General features: G+C 44.0%; 1 protein-coding gene and 2 long non-coding RNA genes across 3 annotated transcripts in view; 2 read left to right on the forward strand and 1 right to left on the reverse strand.

The window, feature by feature from the left end:
* LOC144379906 (uncharacterized) overlaps positions 1 to 4,106 on the forward strand; it is a 45,524-nt gene extending 41,418 nt beyond the window's left edge. Inside the window, exon 3 of the long non-coding RNA XR_013443435.1 lies at positions 3,532 to 4,106. This is a non-coding gene — a long non-coding RNA (uncharacterized LOC144379906). The remainder of the gene's footprint in view (positions 1 to 3,531) is intronic.
* The window catches only part of MAPK1 (mitogen-activated protein kinase 1), a 109,665-nt gene extending 95,176 nt beyond the window's left edge, over positions 1 to 14,489 (reverse strand). The window contains exon 1 of the mRNA XM_036076465.2: positions 14,135 to 14,489. Coding sequence (XP_035932358.1) covers positions 14,135 to 14,253 — 119 coding nt within the window. The 5' untranslated portion in view covers positions 14,254 to 14,489. The remainder of the gene's footprint in view (positions 1 to 14,134) is intronic.
* Positions 14,490 to 14,609: 120 nt separating this feature from the next.
* LOC118525669 (uncharacterized) lies at positions 14,610 to 16,626 on the forward strand. The gene is made up of 2 exons (XR_013443436.1): positions 14,610 to 14,918; positions 16,180 to 16,626. It is a non-coding gene; the product is annotated as an uncharacterized LOC118525669 (long non-coding RNA).
* The last annotated feature ends 992 nt before the right edge of the window (positions 16,627 to 17,618 follow it).

Here is a 17,618-nt window from a genome sequence, read left to right on the forward strand (position 1 = left end):
GCACAGAAAAAAATCATCATTAATCGGGAGGAAAATAAAAAGTGTAATTATAATGCAATACCACTTATAAACTCAATAGATAGGATATAATCAAAGATTTACTAAACCAAGTTTTGGTAAGGCTGTGAAGAAATGGAATGCCTCACACACTGCTGAGGAAAATGTAAAATGGTGTATCTGCTTTGGAAAATAGTTTGATGGTTTCTTCAAAAGTAAAAATACAACAATTTTCAAAAGTGTTAAGGTATTAGAGCCAAAGGAAGTCTGAGGAACTGATGAGCCAGAAGGAGACCAAAGAGACAGGACAACTAAATGAAACAAGATTGCTGAACAGGGTCTCAAGAGTAAGAAGTAATAATGTGTCAGTGTTAATTTCCTGATAGTGATGGTTATATTATGGTTACGTAGGAGACATTTCCTGTTTGGTAAAAATACGCACTGAAGTGTTCTGGTGAGAATGGGGCACTGTATCAACCATTTACTCTCAACTGGTATAGGGAAAAACCTTTGTACTGTCCTTACAATATTTCTAAACATTTCAGATTGTTTAAAAAAAAAGTTACATGTAAAAAAAATTTAAGTGTGTAGCATTAAAAATGTTTACAGAAAAAAAAATGCCTTCCCCTTTCCACTCTATACTCTTAACCTATTTTATAAAAGTTTTCTTCATAACACTTATCAGTAAGTGAAACATTAGTCTACCTTCACTGAAGAGCTAACTCCTCAAGGTCAGGGACTAAGTTTTGTTTACCACACCATTCTCAGTACCTAGAATAAGGCCAGTACACAGGGTATTCAGATTTGTTCAATGAATTAATTTGTACTCTTATTATGGTTTAAACTAAAATCATTTTACCATCCTCTGCCCCAAAAACACACACAGAGCTTGTCCTATGACCCAGCAACTCCCAAGTAACCAAGAGAAATAAAACCAAATGTCCACACAAAAACTTATAGATGAATGTATAACAGCATTACTCATAACAGACAAAACCCAAAAACTTCCACATGTCCATAATCTGGTATATCTATCCAAGTAATTACTATTTAATGACAAAAAAAAAAAAACCAATAAACTACAGATCCTGGCAATGACGCGGATGAATATCAAAACCACTGTAAGTGAAGAAAACACCAGATACAAAAAACTGTATCTTGCATGATTCCATTTTCATGAAAGTTCAAAAACAGGCAAAACAGAAAACATCAGGAGTTGCCTGGGGGTGGGAGTAGGAGTGGGAACTGACTGCAAATGACAAGGAGGAACTTTTTGGAATGATGGAAATGTTCTAAAGCTAGATTGTGGTGATGGCTGCACAACTCAGTAAATTTACTAAAAATGATTGAACTGAACACTTAAAATATTATGAATTTTATAGTATATTGATACAGCTATTTTAAAAGGTAGAACGATGGGGCGCCTGGGTGGCTCAGTCGTTAAGCATCTGCCTTCGGCTCAGGTCATGATCCCAGGGTCCTAGGATCGAGCCCCGCATTGGGCTCCCTGCTCTGCGGGAAGCCTGCTTCTCCCTCTCCCACTCCCCTTGCTTGTGTTCCCTCTCTCGCTGTGTCTCTCCCTGTCAAATAAATAAATAAAATCTTTTTAAAAAATAAAAAATAAAAAAGGTAGAATGAAAGCTAGACACAGCCTCCTTTTGCTTGCTGTTTGGTCAATTTTTTTTAAAAATCAAGTGTCGTATAGAAGGATGAACAGGGCTACATCCTGGAAGGGGATATCAACATTTTAAAAGAGCTCGTTAAACCAAATTAAGGTCCAAACTGCAAAACCGGAGACCCTAATAATTAGTAGAAGCTGCAACCCTCATATTCTGTCCATTTGTTTGACCCCTCAAGTTGGCCTTAAAGGGAATTCTCAGAATCTGCATCAGAGTCATACCTGGCCATCTCTCCAACACCCAGGATAAGAGATTCTGGGAGTACCTATGCTTGGAAAAACAAATCCATTAATGCTAGTAATTGAAATAACGTTACAAAATTGAGCTAAAGAGTTTGAATCTGTGTACGGGATACTGACTGGCTGAGAAAAAAACTATTAATTTTCTTAGTTAGGCTATCCTACCAACTTCTAGTTGTCAACCACAGTTTTATTTCTTACAATAGAATATGATTCTTAAATAGGGAGGACAACTTTGATATGGCTTCAAATTCTCAAAAATTATTTTAGGGGACGTGAGAAAAAAACAAATATCTGCTTAGTATAAAAACTGCTCAGAGATGCTTTATTTTCATTTAATAATAAAAAGAATAGGGGCGCCTGGGTGGCTTAGTCGGTTAAGCGGCTGCCTTCGGCTCAGGTCATGATCTCAGGATTCTGGGATCGAGCCCCGCGTCGGGCTCCCTGCTCAGCGGGGAGTCTGTTTCTCCCTCTCCCTCTGCCTGCCTCTCTGCCTACTTGTGCTCTCTATCTATCTGTCAAATAAATAAATAAAATCTTAAGAAAAAAAAAAAAAAGAATAACCCACTTAAAAAATAGGCTTGTGCATGGGGCGCCTGGCTGGCTCAGTCGGTTGAGCATCCAATTCTTGGTTTCAGCTCAGGCCATGACTGATCTCAGGGTCATGAGATCCAGCCCAGCGTCAGGCTCCATGAGCTCAGCTTAGAGTCTGCTTGAGATTCTTTCCCCCTCCCTTGCCTTCCCCCAGGCTCCTCCCCCATTCACGCGCTCAGTCGCGCGCGCGCGCTCGCGCCCTCTCTGTCTCTCTGTCTCTCTCTCTCTCTATATATATATATTTTAAAAGAAAAGGATATTCAAAGAGACTGAGGTGAGAGAGGATCCAGGTCTTGCCAGGCCCATTTACTTCAAGGGAATAATTAGAGCATTAACCAGATACTGAGCACTCAGCACTTCACCTACATACCTCATTTAATCCTCACAATACTGAGGTGTACACCACTACTCCCTTTCTACAGATGAGGAAAACAAGGCTCAGGTTGGATAACCTGCCATAGCCACATATATAAATGGTGAAAAACCATGCCCTTACCCGCTCCACTGTACAGGCTCCCAGAAAGAAATTAAACCTTGGAGTGAAGACTGTGGCCGAAGATCAGAATGTTGACCTCAGACAATGTGGTCAAGAAGTCACTGAGGAAGGGGCGCCCCAGTGGCTCAGTGGGTTAAGCCTCTGCCTTTGGCTCAAGTCATGATCTCAGGGTCCTGGTATTGAGCCCCCCAGCATTGGGCTCCCTGCTCAGTGGGGAGCCTGCTTCTCCCTCTCCCTCTGCGCCCCCCCGCCGCCCGCCGCCGCTGTGCAAATCAATAAAATCTTGGGAAAAAAAAAAAAAAAGTCACTCACGGAGTGGTAGGTTCTTAAGTGTTTACTGTTAGGCTATCTAACTTACACATGCTACATATGTATCAAATACCAAATAAAGTTTAAAGATACCACCCAGTTTAGCTGCCACCCCCATAATACCAGAGACAGAAAAACAAAAGAACTCTAAAAGCAAAGCAAAGCTCTTCTGTCTCAACTACTTCTCCCTCTCCTCTCCTCTCTTCCTTCCCCACAGGCTCCAAAAAGCAGGGGAAAATTCCAGCCTGGAGAACAGCAGGGGAAGCAGCACCAAGAACTTGAACCTGGCAAGTCAGCAGTCAATAGGAAACATCTTTTGACTACCCCTACCTCATTCCTCCTACCTTAGAGAAGTTCAGCCTCTTCAAATGACTCCACCAGCTGACTGGACCCGAGATGGACACTATCCCAAGCTGGATCAAATTCTCTCTCCCAGGAATTGGATTCAGAGTGCTCTCAGCCTCTGGTTGTCAATGTACTAAAGACACATACCTTGAGGAAGCTAGGATAAGCGCTCTTCTGCCAAATGCATGGGGATGTGGTGAAAGAGAAAAGAAAAAGCCCCAGCTGTGCAGAGATGCAGAGTGCAAGAAGATTTTGTAAACATCAAGATAGAGGGAGGTAGGGGAGTTGGTCTATTTTCTAGTTCTTGGTTACAACCGTATCCTGAAGCTTTAACTGCACTTCCCATCCCTGCAGTACCATGTGAAAGATCCCTGAATCTTAATCATAAACTCACTTTCCACAATTATTTTCTACAAGATAGTACATGAGACACTCCAGCACCTTACACCACCTTTTTTTTTTTTTAAAGATTTTATTTATTTATTTGACACAGAGAGACACAGCGAAAGAGGGAACACAAGCAGGGGGAGTGGGAGAGGGAGAAGCAGGCTTCCCGCCGAGCAGGGAGCCCAATGTGGGACTTGATCCCAGGACCCTGGGATCATGACCTGAGCCGAAGGCAGACGCTTAACAACTGAGCCACCCAGGCGCCCCTTACACCACCTTTTAATTAGCTAGCTCCAAGTCATTCCTCAGGTCCCAACTTAAATACCGCTTCCTCGAGGACATCTTCCTGGACTACTCAAAACCATCCTAGCTCCACCTTTTATACTCTCCAGTAGCAATGTGCACCTCATCAAACTCAGTAAAAGTTATTCCTTTCCTGGGCGCCTGGGTGGCTCAGTTGGTTAAGCGACTGCCTTCGGCTCAGGTCATGATCCTGGAGTCCCAGGATCGAGTCCCGCATCGGGCTCCCTGCTCGGCAGGGAGTCTGCTTCTCCCTCTGACCCTCCTCCCTCTCATGCTCTCTGTCTCTCATTCTCTCTCTCTCAAATAAATAAATAAAATCTTTAAAAAAAAAAAAAAAAAGTTATTCCTTTCCTGTTGCAGTAAACACCACAGAGTAAAACTACCTCTTCTGTTCACCACTTTGATCCTATTGCCTAGCACATAGGTCAACTACCCACTTAATACTATTAAGTGAATGGAAATCAAGAAACGGACGGAGGGGGCACCTGGGTGGCTCAGTTGGTTAAGCGACTGCCTTCGGCTCAGGTCATGATCCTGGAGTCCCTGGATCGAGTCCCGCATCGGGCTCCCTGCTCGGCAGGGAGTCTGCTTCTCCCTCTGACCCTCCCCCCTCTCATGTGCTTGCTCTCTCATTCTCTCTCTCTCAAATAAATAAATAAATAGATCTTTAAAAAAAAAAAAAAAAAAAAAGAAACGGACGGAGGTAAGCAGAATGGATGAGAAGAAATCAACACTACCCTCCGGATAAAAAGTAAGTTTGACCCTACCTCTCTCATCCTTTCCAGGTATCCAGTTTTTCCCTCTTCTACCTCTCTACAGGCCCAAGTCATCTATGACAATTATCATTTCATACTTTGGTGCCAATGCATTCAAGAATCTGGGCTATAGGAAGCATGTTTCCAGGTAGCTTGGTATAACAGAGTAAACCCCAATAAATAAATAAATAAATAACCCACTCACAGGTTTGGGGTCGAGATAAATCTCAGTTCTGCTATATATTTATTGGCTGTGAACCTTGGACAAATTACATGAGACCTGGTTTCCTTATCTATAAAGTGAGAAAAAAAAAAATTACCTCAAAGATGAGAATGAAAATGAACTTGGAACCACAGTGACCTAAAACAAGGTAGGCATGCAACTAATGTCAGTTAATTGATCGTGGCACACCCCTACACCCTACTTCCCAGCTCCTACTGGCCATGGATTCAGAACACAGAGACTGTCCTAAGACTGAGAATCCGAAAAGGACCTTGGAGAATATCTATCCTGCTGGCTTTCCAATGTGAGGAAGCCCCAAGTAGTGAAAGAGAAACAAAGGGGAAAAAACAGCATCTCAGGGTTAGATGAGTAGGTAGAGTGAACTGGATACAGGGTGAAACAGATCTGGATGTTTGTTGGGGAATCAGTTTTTTGTTGTTTTTTTTTTAAGATTTTATTTATTTATTTGACAGAGAGAGAGACACAGCAAGAGAGGGAGCACGAGCAGGGGGGAGTGGGAGAGGGAGAAGCAGACTTCCCGCTGAGCAGAGAGCCCGATGCGGGGCTCGATCCCAGGATCCTGGGATCATGACCTGAGCTAAAGGCAGATGCTTAACGACTGAGCCACCCAGGCGCCCCGGGGAATCAGTTTTTAATTAGCAGGTACCTTAATGTGAACAAGGTAGAGAATAAATTATGTATGGTTTCTAAGAAAACTTGGATGCTTTTCATAAAAAACTTTTCATAAATACTTGAGAAGTGAAAACCTACAAATTAAATTCATGGAAATGGCTTATCAGTTATAGCTAACCACCAGATTTCTACCATCAACAGGGATATTAATATCAAAATTAATTTCATTGAGTTACTTGTACTCAAAACTGTTCAGAAACATTGAATTTTCAATTGCTCATGTAAAATGGTGTACTCAGATCTTTGAGCTCCCAAAATCGTACAAGACACTTCTTTATTATATGTTAACAAGCAAAACTAAGAATCTGAATCCAGATCCACTTTTAAGTCTTGAGCTTCTACAGATGATACATACTATTGCTGGTCTTGCCTTTCAAACAGGTGGTACGAATACCCAACAGTTTCAGGAAGGGAGGGAGTGCTACAGCCGACAGTAGTAAGGATAAGTTTATGGAGAAGATGAGCCTTAGAGGAACACAGGACTTGAACAGGGCCCAATGTTTCTTGGGGGTGGACTGGAGGGGTGTACTACTATCATCTTGACAGGATGATTCTCCAGCACAGGGACTGTACCATGCACTGTAGGTCGTTTAGCATACCTGCCTCCACCATATACACATGGAAGGCCTATAATATTCCCCAATCAATGTAACAACCAAAAAACAAAACCCATATACATTTCAAAATGCCCCTGGAAAAGGGATAGAAGTTACACCCACTGAGTAACCCAAGATAAGCAGAAGGAAGAGAAAGTAAGCACAGCAGGTGGAAAGCATAAGAGACACAAAGAGGGAAACTTAATTCACAAAATTTGACGAGGAACTGGCAGAGACAAGGCCATCTTTTAATAACTCTCACTTACAAAATCAAGTCTACTCCTCAGTAAACAATGTCCTTTAGGATTTGGCCCTGTCCATCCCAGCTGTCAACAGCTTTGTCCTTCAGACACGCTACACTCCTGCCATCCCAAAAAACTTGTGGTTTTCCTGACCTGATGTGCTGCCTTTGCATGTACATTCTCCTCTACCTAGAATGAACATCTCAAGGCGAATTCCTAGTCATACTACAACACCCAGGTCAAAAGTCTATGAAGCCATACAAAGACAGTCCCACATCACTCAGGCCTTCTTTTTCTCACAGCACTACACACATTCTTTCTGAATGGACTGGTATATTCTCTTTACTACTCCATCCAACCACTTGGACTAAAGGATACTAAAAGGCAGGGACTGTGTAAATCCTGGCACATAACAGGTGCTCAATAAATATTTTCTGAGTGAATGACCTTGCGTGGGAAGTTTTTTATTTTTTTTTTTTATTTTTTTTTATTTTTTTTAAGATTTTATTTATTTATTCATGAGAGACAGAGAGAGAGACAGAGGCAGAGGGAGAAGCAGGCTCCCCGCGGAGCAGGGAGCCCGATGCGGGACTTGATCCCAGGACCCTGGGATCATGACCTGAGCTGAAGGCAGACGCTTAACCGACTGAGCCACCCAGGCGTCCCGGGAAGTTTTTTATTTTTTATTTATTTTTTTTAAAGACTTTATTTATTTGATAGAGTGAGAACAGTAGAGGGAACAGTAGAGGGAGAGGGAGAGGGAAAAGCAGGTTCCCCACCAAGCAGGGAGCCCGATGCGGGGCTCGATCCCAGGACCCTGGGATCATGACCCGAGCCGAAGGCAGAGGCTTAACCATCTGAGCCACCCAGGCGCCCCGAGTGGAAAGTTTTTTAAAAGGCTAAAAAGACGGGCGCCTGGGTGGCTCAGTCATTAACTGTCTGCCTTCGGCTCAGGTCGTGATCCCAGGGTCCTGGGATCGAGCCCCGCATCAGGTTCCCTGCTCCGCGGGAAGCGTGCTTCTCCCTCTCCCACTCCCCCTGCTTGTGTTCCTGCTCTCGCTATCTCTCTGTCAAATAAATAAATAAAAATCTTAATAAATAAAAATAAAAGGCTAAAAAGAGGGGCACTAGGTGGTCCAGTCATTGGGCGCCTGCCTTCGGCTCGGGTCACGGTCCCAGGTCCCAGGGTCCTGGGATCGAGCCCCACGTCGGGCTCCCTGCTCAGCAGGAAGCCTGCTTCTCCCTCTCCCACTCCCCCTGCTTGTGTTCCCTCTCTCGCTGTCTCTCTCTCTGTCAAATAAATAAGTAAAATCTTAAAAAAAACTAAAAACTTTAAAATAAAATAAGAGGCTAAAAAGAGGACGCCTGGGTGGCTCAGTTGGTTAACATCTGCCTTTGGCTCAGGTCATGATCCCAGGGTCCTGGGATGGAGCCCTCCATCAGGCTCCCTGCTCAGCAAAGAGTCAGCTTCTCCCTCTCCCTCTGCCCCTCCCCCTGCTTGTGTGTGTGCACGCACGCTCGCTCTCTAATAGATAAAATCTTTTAATAAATAAATAAATAAATGGCTAAAAAGTGGGGCGCCTGGGTGGCACAGTTGAGCACCTGACTCGGTTTCAGCTCAGGTCATGATCCTGGGGTCCTGAGATTGAGCCCCACGTCGGGCTACAGGCTCAGTGTGGAGTCTGCTTGGGATTCTCTCTCCCTCTCCCTCTGCCCCTCTCACTTGTGCTCACTTGCTCTCTAAATGCAAAATCTTTAAAAAATAGTGTCTCCCATTCTCTCTCTCAGATAAATAAATAAAAAATCTTTAAAAATAAAAAAATTTAAAAAATAAAAAAATACAAGGCTAAAATGTGATACAAGGAAAAGCAGGTAATAGGTATTTCCTATTGAAAAGTGTATGAAAACATACACTTTCTCAACTTTGACCTTTGGTTGAGTATCATTTAGGAACCAGACAGACTGGGATGCACTATCACTTATCCTTGGGTATCCTTGGGCAAGTTAACTAATCTGTCTCACGTTTCCTCACTTTTGTACAAAGTAACCATGTTTGCAGTGTGGTTGTGAGGATTAACTGACACATATAAAACAAAGTGTTGACTAAATGGTAGTTCTACTAGTCTGCCATAATCAAAAAGCCTTAATAAGACAGGATATTGTACCATTCGGAAGGTGATCACACTGAAATTTTGCTTGCAACCATCTTTTTTTAGGAGAGTTAAAAATCAACAAGTCCAATAGCTTGTCTTCAAGTTGCATTGTCTGTCCTCTATAGTATCCAAGGTCAATCCCTTATGACCACAGTCTTCTTGGCTCCTTTGATGATCTGCACTCCTGGTTGTCTGGTCTCTCTAGCCACACTTCCTCTGTCCTCTTCTGTAACTGGCCCTCTGTTGACACCTAAAGTCAGGCATTCCTTTGGCTCAGTTCTCACATCCCCCCGCCCCCATCTTATCCACTCTCAAAGTATCTCTATTTCAATTAGTATCTCTATGGAGATAACCCGATGACCTCGCAATCATATTCAGAAAGTGTTTCAAACTCAACTTACTCAAAATACTTATCTTAGTTAATAAATGATCAAGCATATACAGCTTCAGTTTCTCCTCTCATACATTTTTTTTTCCTGACTGTAATATGTCTCACCAGTCCTAAGGCTCTCATTCCTTTGCCTACCTCTTAAAAATATTTGTCAAGGGGGAGCGCCTGTGTGGCTCAGTCGGTTAAGCATCTGCCTTCAGCTCAGGTCATGATCCCAGAGTTCCGGGATCAGGTCCCACATTGGGCTCCCTGCTCAATGGGGAGTCTGCTCCTCCCCCTAATCGTGCTCTCTAATAAACAAATGAAATCTTAAAAAAAATATTTGTCAAGGGGGCATCTGGGTGGCACAGTCGGTTAAGCATCCAACTCTTGGTTTCAGCTCAGGTCATGATCTCAAGAGTCGTGAGATTGAAACCTGAGTCACACTCGCAGTCAGCAAGGAGTCTGCTTAAGACTCTCCCTCTGCCCCTCCCCTTTGCGCACGCTTGCACTCACTCTCTCCCTTTCCCTCTAAGATAAATAAATAAATCTTTAAAAAAAATTTGTCTGGTTTACCTCTGTGGTCTTCCTGTTCTACCTCAGTAGTTCTTAACCTTTCTGGGACAATGGATCCCTTTGAAAATCTACTGAATGTATGGAGTGTTTACTAAAAAGATGAATATAGGGGCGCCTGGGTGGCTCAGATGGTTAAGCGTCTGCCTTCGGCTCAGGTCATGATCCCAGGGTCCTGGGATCGAGTCCCGCATCGGGCTCCCTGCTCCGCGGGGAGCCTGCTTCTCCCTCTGCCTCTCTCTCTCTTTGACTCTAATGAATAAATAAATAAAACATTAAAAAAAAAAAAAAAAAGATGAATATACACATCTGCTTGCAATTTCACCTCGACGGTCACCTCAGATAAGAATCTGTGCTCTTCCACGCAAGACTACCACTTTCATAAATTTTCATCTCCAGATTCTACTTCCCTCTTCTAAATTTCAAGATGCCTCCTGGAAATAGCCTAAATGGCCTACAGTCATCACAACTTAGTAAGTCTCAACTCACTATTTCTCCCTAATAAACCTGCTTTGTCTGCAGTATTTCTTCCCTGATAACAGCAAAACCATCCTCCCAGGCTCCCAAAATAGAAGCCTTGGAATTAACAAATATACCCATATCCAAATTCAAAAATCCTTGTCTCAGAAATCCCTCTTAAATCCAAATCCCACCTCATTAAGACTCTTACCCTTCTAGATCTCATCATCCTTTGCTTCCTCCCATACTTGCCATAATTCAGTCTTTCTACCATTCTTCTGATAAAGAGCCCATATGGATTTTTTTTTTTTAAGATTTGATTTTTAAGTAATCTCTACACCCAACGGTGGACTCACACTTACAACCCTGAGATAAAGAGTCACATGCTCCACTGATTGAGCCATCCAGGCACTCCATGAATTTTTTTTCTTTTTTTTTTTTTAAAGATTTTATTTATTTATTTGAAAGAGAGAGACATAGAGAGAGGGAACACAAGCAGGGGGAGTGGGAGAGGGAGAAGCAGGTTTCCCGCAGAGCAGGGAGCCGATGCGGGCCTCGATCCCAGGATCCTGGGACCATGACCTGAGCCGAAGGCAGATGCTTAACGACTGAGCCACCCAGGCGCCCCTCTTTTTCTTTTTTTTTTTTAAAGTAGGCTCCATGCTGGGCATGAACTCACGACACTGAGATCAAGACCTGAACTGAAATCAAGAGTTGGACACTTAACCAACTGAGCCACTTAGGCACCCCCCATGGATTCTATCTTAATAAGGTCTCTCAACATCTCCATCTATTACCTTCCAATACCACTATATCACTTCACCTCTAGACAGTTACAATAGCTTAATTGTAACATCACAGTTTTTTCTATATCACTTCCACCAGTGTTGATCTACCCCCGCAAAATCTCAGAATTGACCATATGACTGCCTGTTTTCAAAATCATTGATGCTTCTTCATTGCACAAATATAGAATCAAACTCAGTTTTGCCTTTAGAGTCCTCTACCATTTGCTACCTACTTTTCCAGGATTAGATTCCACAGCTCAAACTGTCACTTGAGCCTATCATCCATCAAAATCATAACCACTCTTAAAATACCCAACTCAAACTCCACTCTTCATCTTTTAATACCCTCCATACAATGATTAGGAAAGGGCTCTGCACAAAAAAGGAAAAATTCCTAATTACCTGAAAATCTTCAAATCTGTCTGGAAGCGTTACATTTTTAAAAATATCGCTATTTAAATAACATTTCATTCAAGAAACCCTCCATAAACCCAGCATTCTTCTTTTTTTTTTTTAAGATTTTATTTATTTGACAGAGAGAGACACAGTGAGAGAAGGAACACAAGCAGGGGGAGTAGGAGAGGGAGAAGCAGGCTTCCCGCAGAGCAGGGAGCCCAATGCAGGGGATCCCAGAACCCTGGGATCATGACCTGAGCCAGAAGGCAGACGCTTAATGACTGAGCCACCCAGGCGCCCCAAACCCAGCATTCTTAATCAACATTTATTAAATGCTAATAATGTGCAACATAGATTACATTCTTACTAAGATGAAGATTAAAAGCTATAACCTGGACCGAGGATTCTACTTCCAATTATACTTGTTTTTGGATTTTAGGAAAGGAAAATTACTGTAAAAGTACTCAGCATCTCCCCTGATAGAGACTTGGAAGGTCAAATATGTCTACAGCAATGACAGAAATAGCTACCCTATCTAAATTATCTTCAGACTAGTAAGAATCTCATCAGGAGAAAAAAGAAAAAAACCCTTTCAATTAAAGTATCCTAAACCTAAAGATTTTTTCAGTCCATATTTTAGATGTTAAATTTTTTAAGAAAGCTGAAGGACATTATGGACAATTCTGAACCTCTCCTGACACGTGTTTACTAGCATACTTACCAGCTGGTGCAATAGCAATCAGATGTATGACAGAGAAGTGATGCTGTGGGCAGTACTTTCTAGGGCCTTATTTCTTTTAGACCTAATTTAATTCCTCTTTTGGCTCCTAAACCTCTGAGTTCACATTAATTTTCACAGTTGTATATGTGAAGCATTTTGCTCAAGAGAATGAAAATAGTCAAGATTCAATTAGTCTTTTTAAAATTTAACTAGTCTATCTAAGATACTCGTTAAAACATGCCCTTTATGGCATTTCTCTAATCACAATCATTCAAATTTGAATACATTTCTAAAATAGACTTGCTTACAACAGTAAAATATGCCAAACTCTAAAGCTATTAATAACACTATTTAAAGACAGCAGGGTATAATGGAAAGAGCTGCAGCACTTGAGACAGGATCTCAGTCTACGATCTCCAGTCTCTCTAGTTGTATGACCTGAAGAATTTGCTTCACCTCGAAATACTTTCTCCTCTGAAAGAGGGATATCACCACCTTTCCTCCTTCGAGGTGGCTGTTCAAATAAAATGAGATAATATACCTAGTACAGTACCTGCCACCAAGTGTTCAATAAATATTAGTTTGCCTCCTTCACTCAGCACAAGACACACTCACAAGAAGAAATAGGTGTAAGGGAGTCTACACTTCCATAAGTCTTCATCAGCACAAAATACAGCTAATTCTAATAAAAAGAACCAGGAACGTTTCTGGGGGATATGGATCAAGATAAGGGAGGGTGCATGTAATTCTGCAAGAACTCCATTAAAGCTGCATATATACTGACCACTAAAACATTAACAGGAAAAGTCCACAACAATTGTGCTAAAACGTCTGAATACATTTACGCTGTTAAGAGAGCTCACTCGGGGTAAAGAAAAAAAGTGAAATTAGGGCGCCTGGGTGGCTCAGTCGGTTAAGCGGCTGCCTTCGGCTCAGGTCATGATCCCAGAGTCCTGGGATCGAGTCCCGCATCGGGCTCCCTGCTCTGCGGGAGCCTGCTTCTCCCTCTCCCTCTGCCTACTTGTGTTCTCTATCTCTCTGTCAAATAAATAAATAAAATCTTTAAAAAAAAAAAAAAAGTGAAATTAGGCCCAACTCCAAACGACTCTTTAATAAATCAAGAGAGCAGTGCGGGCTTATCCTTCCTGAAAGGCAAACAGTAGGGTATTAAAATCCATTTTAAAAACTTCAAGATTAAAATATTTCACAACTAACAGTGATGCTACTGACGCTTTTTATAGAAAGTCTGCGCAGGAGAACACCGTTAGCACTACTGAAAATATTTAATGAAAGCCGTTCTCAAAATACAGGCGAGGGGAAGAAGGTAATTATTTCGGCGTTCTGCACACATGCCGAGGCGAAGCGCTTTTAAGACCGCGGCCAACACCACCACCGACAAGCTTCTGAAGGAATTCCCAGCTCTACAATTGGATGTCAAAAAGAAGGCCACGATGCTAGCAAACCGGGGGGTTGAGGGGACGCGGGACCCCTTCCGTTCCCTTCCCGGCGTCCTGGCTCTAAAATCCGCGCTGCGCCTGAATCTGGGGGTCCCCGGGTACTGGCCTCCGCCCCCTATGCCCCTCCCCGCGGCAAGCGAAGGCCGGCCCGCGAAACGCCGCGAGCAACACCCAAACCCCGACCAGCCCCCGGGCCCCGCCCGAGGCCTCTGGCGCACCGACGACGGTGAAACCAAGGGTTGGGGTCGCGGCGGCCCGGGAGGCCGGGGCGCGGACGAGGCCGCGGCTGCGTCCTCTGCGTCCCCGGGCGATGGGGTGGGCGGGCGTGGCCGGGCCTGCGGGCGGGCGCGGACACTCACCACACCATGCCGTAGGCGCCCTCGCCGATGTACGAGAGGTTGGTGTAGCGTGGCCCCACATCGAACACCTGCCCGCGGACCATCTCCGGGCCCGCGCCCGCCGCCGCCGCCGCCGCCATGTTGGCTGCCGGGCCGCCGCCGCCGCCTCCGCCGCGAAGGGCTCGACGCTCCGCGGCCGCCGCTCGGCCCACGCCGCACCTCCCGGAGGGACCGCGCCGCTGCGAATGCAGCTGCGGACGCCGACCGGGAAGGAGCAAGGAGGGCACGGCTTAGGACAGCTGAAGAGGTTACGGCTACTCGGACCGACTGCCGGCCTGCCTGACTGACTGACGGGCGGGCCGGCGGGCGGAGGGAGGGGCGCGCGCCGAGGAGGGCGCCGGGGCGGAGCCAAGAAGCGTGCACGCGGATTGGCTCCCCGCCGTCTGGGGGCGGGGCTGCGCGGGCCGGCGGAAGCGAGGAGGTCGGGGCGGAGCACTGCGGCGGCGACGACAGAGTCACCGCCCTGCTTGGTCACGTGCGCTCGCGGGGGAGTTGGCGCGGGAGGCGGCTCTCGAGACGCAGGACACCGAGGCTTCGGGACGGGAGCGGTAACACTGAGCCTGAGAGACTGTCGGGGCAGGGAAAACCCCGGAGCGCGGCACTGACTGAGCCAGGGAACGACCTGGGACCGCGCGTGAGGGACGCCGACGCGCCACACACCGGCCGCAGGCCTGCGGCAGGCCTCCGCGACTCCGTACCCCACACACAAACTTAGAGGCCTCGAGACAAGGACAGGAACCGAAAGGCAAGACCGAGACCGCGAAAGATATTTGCATACCGAGAAAGTGTGAAACGCAAAGGTTGAGACTAAAGCGAGAGACTCAGGAACCAGTGTTGTTGAGCATCTACGTTCCTGGGCATCCACATTCTAGAGTGAGGATATAGACAGGTAGATAAGAAAGAAAGGAAGGAAGAGAGGTAAAAAAAAATACTCAAGTTGTGATAAGTACTGTGAAGAAATATAAAGCAGAGTAAGGGGTCAGAGGGTAGTGGAGAAAGACCTGGAGATTCAGAGACTGAGACCCAGATTGGTACAGATGGGCAGAATCTCAGGACATACCAAAACATGAATGCAAAGGTGGAAACACCAAAACCAAAACATTAAGATCTAGAGAAAATGAGACACACTGGGGCCCTGAAGTACTCAAAAACAGCAGAGGATGAAAAATAAAAATAAATCCTAAAGCAGGAGAATACCAAGAATAGCTAAGACAATAAGACAATGAAACAGCCACTGCTTCTGAGCATTTCCCAGGCCATCTTTGAAGGGGGAATAAGGATGTAAGATCCTGCATCTCAATTATCCCACACTGTGATCTTGAAAGCCCTCAACTCTGGACTTCTAGATGTCAGCAAAGTTCAGTCTCAAAGGTGAATAGGCAAATCATGTAAAAACCTGGTAGGAAAAAAATATGTGACACATGAAATAAGAAAAGTGCTAGCGCCAAAAATTACTCCTTTGAAATATATTTAGTCCACTAAGCAGAACGCAGTTTTAGAATACACCTAATTTTTATTCTTGCTTATAAGAGAATATTGCATCTTTTAAAGAACAGGCCAAGATAAATGGGGAGTACTATGAAATTAAAACCACAATAACCAAAGTAAAATTCAATAGTTAATGCAGTAAAAAGTAGATTTAACAATGCAGAAGAGCACATCAGCAATATAGAAGATAAACATAAGAAATACTCAAAGTGGTGGAATTCTTTGAGAAAAAATGAGTAGGAGAATGTCATGAAGATTCAAGCTATAGGCATCCCTCAAAAGAAGACAGAGTAAATCAATTACAGGCAATAATTTAAATGATAATAAAATTTTCCTTAGGTCTAAAAAGATCTGAGTGCAGGTAGAAATTTGAGTAAATTCACTGGGATCTAGAAAAATTAATAAGCAGAAACCAACTTCAAGACGTAATCTGGAAAATTTCTTAAATTTCAGGGATAGAGAACAAACACAGTATCCAATAAGAAAAAAATATATTTATTTTAAAAACTTTTTTTCAGATTCTTCCTTTGTAATAATCAAGCAAAAGGAAAACGGGACAAGACTGACAGCACTCTGAGGTGGTAGGTTGTAACCTTCCTTGGATGGTTTCATTCTCTCCAATCCTGAATTCCTCCCAGGTCTTCAACCATTGCTCAGAATCTCATTCCTGAACTCCAGGCCAGCTTGTCTACCTGAACATCTTTATGTGACATCTCCACGGGTGCTTCAGCTCCACATATCCAACTTGCCCATGGTTAGCTGCAGGAAGAGTGCCAGAGGGTTTCAATCTTGGCTGCTCCACTTACTACTTGTATGACCTTGACCTCAGTTTCCTCACTCTTAAAATGACGATCACAATAGTACCTACCTCATAAGTTTTTTGTACAGAAGAAATATGTAAAGAACCTGGCACATAGCAAGTACTCAATAAATGTTATCTATTATTGTTATCTACCCCACCCAAACCTGTTCCTCATCTTGTATCTGTGGATAGCATCACCACCCAGATACTCAAACTGGAAATTTGAGTATGATCCTGAACAACTCATTTTCCCTCGTTGCCAACTCTCCCCCCATCCAACCAATCAATCACAAACTCCTGTAATTCTGTTTCTTTAATATTTCTGAAACGCTGGGGCTGGCTCAGTTGGTGGAACATGCGACTTTTGATCTCGGGGTTGTAAGTTCAGGCCCCACGTTGGGTATAGAGGTTACTTAAAAATAAAATCTTTGGGTGCCTGGGTGGCTCAGTCGTTAAGTGTCTGCCTTCGGCTCAGGTCATGATCCCAGGGTCCTGGGATCGAGCCCCGCATTGGGCTCCCTGCTCCGCGGGAAGCCTGCTTCTCCCTCTCCCACTCCCCTTGCTTGTGTTCCCTCTCTCGCTGTGTCTCTCTCTGGCAAATAAATAAACAGATAGTCTTTAAAAATAAACAATATCTTTAAAAATAAAGATAATAATAATATTTCTGAAATCCTTGCTACTCAAAGTGTGGTGTCCAGACCAGCAGCATCAGCATTATGTGGGAGTTTGTTGGGAATGTGGCATCTCAGGCCGTACCCCAGAACTACTGAATTAGGATCTGCATTTTAACAAGATCCCCAGGTGGTTTGTGTGCATATTAAACTTCGAAAAGCACTATTTATTTTTTATTGAGGTATAACTGACATACAACATTACATTAGTTCAGGTGTACAACATAATGATTCAATATGTATAAATACTGTGAAATGATCACCGTAAGTCTAGTTAACTCCAAGCATCACACATGGTTACAGACTTTTGAAAAGCACTGTTTTAAACGTACCCATTTCATCCCCACTGCCATTCTGCTACTTTAAAGCCTGCTGCATCAACTCTCTCACCTTAGAGTACCACGATAACCTTAGTCCTTCTGCTTTCAGTGTTGCCCATCTCCAATTGCTTCTCTTTGTACCCAGATCAATCTTTCCATGACAA

Source organism: Halichoerus grypus, chromosome 13, assembly GCF_964656455.1.
Source record: "Halichoerus grypus chromosome 13, mHalGry1.hap1.1, whole genome shotgun sequence".
Lineage (NCBI taxonomy): Eukaryota > Metazoa > Chordata > Mammalia > Carnivora > Phocidae > Halichoerus > Halichoerus grypus.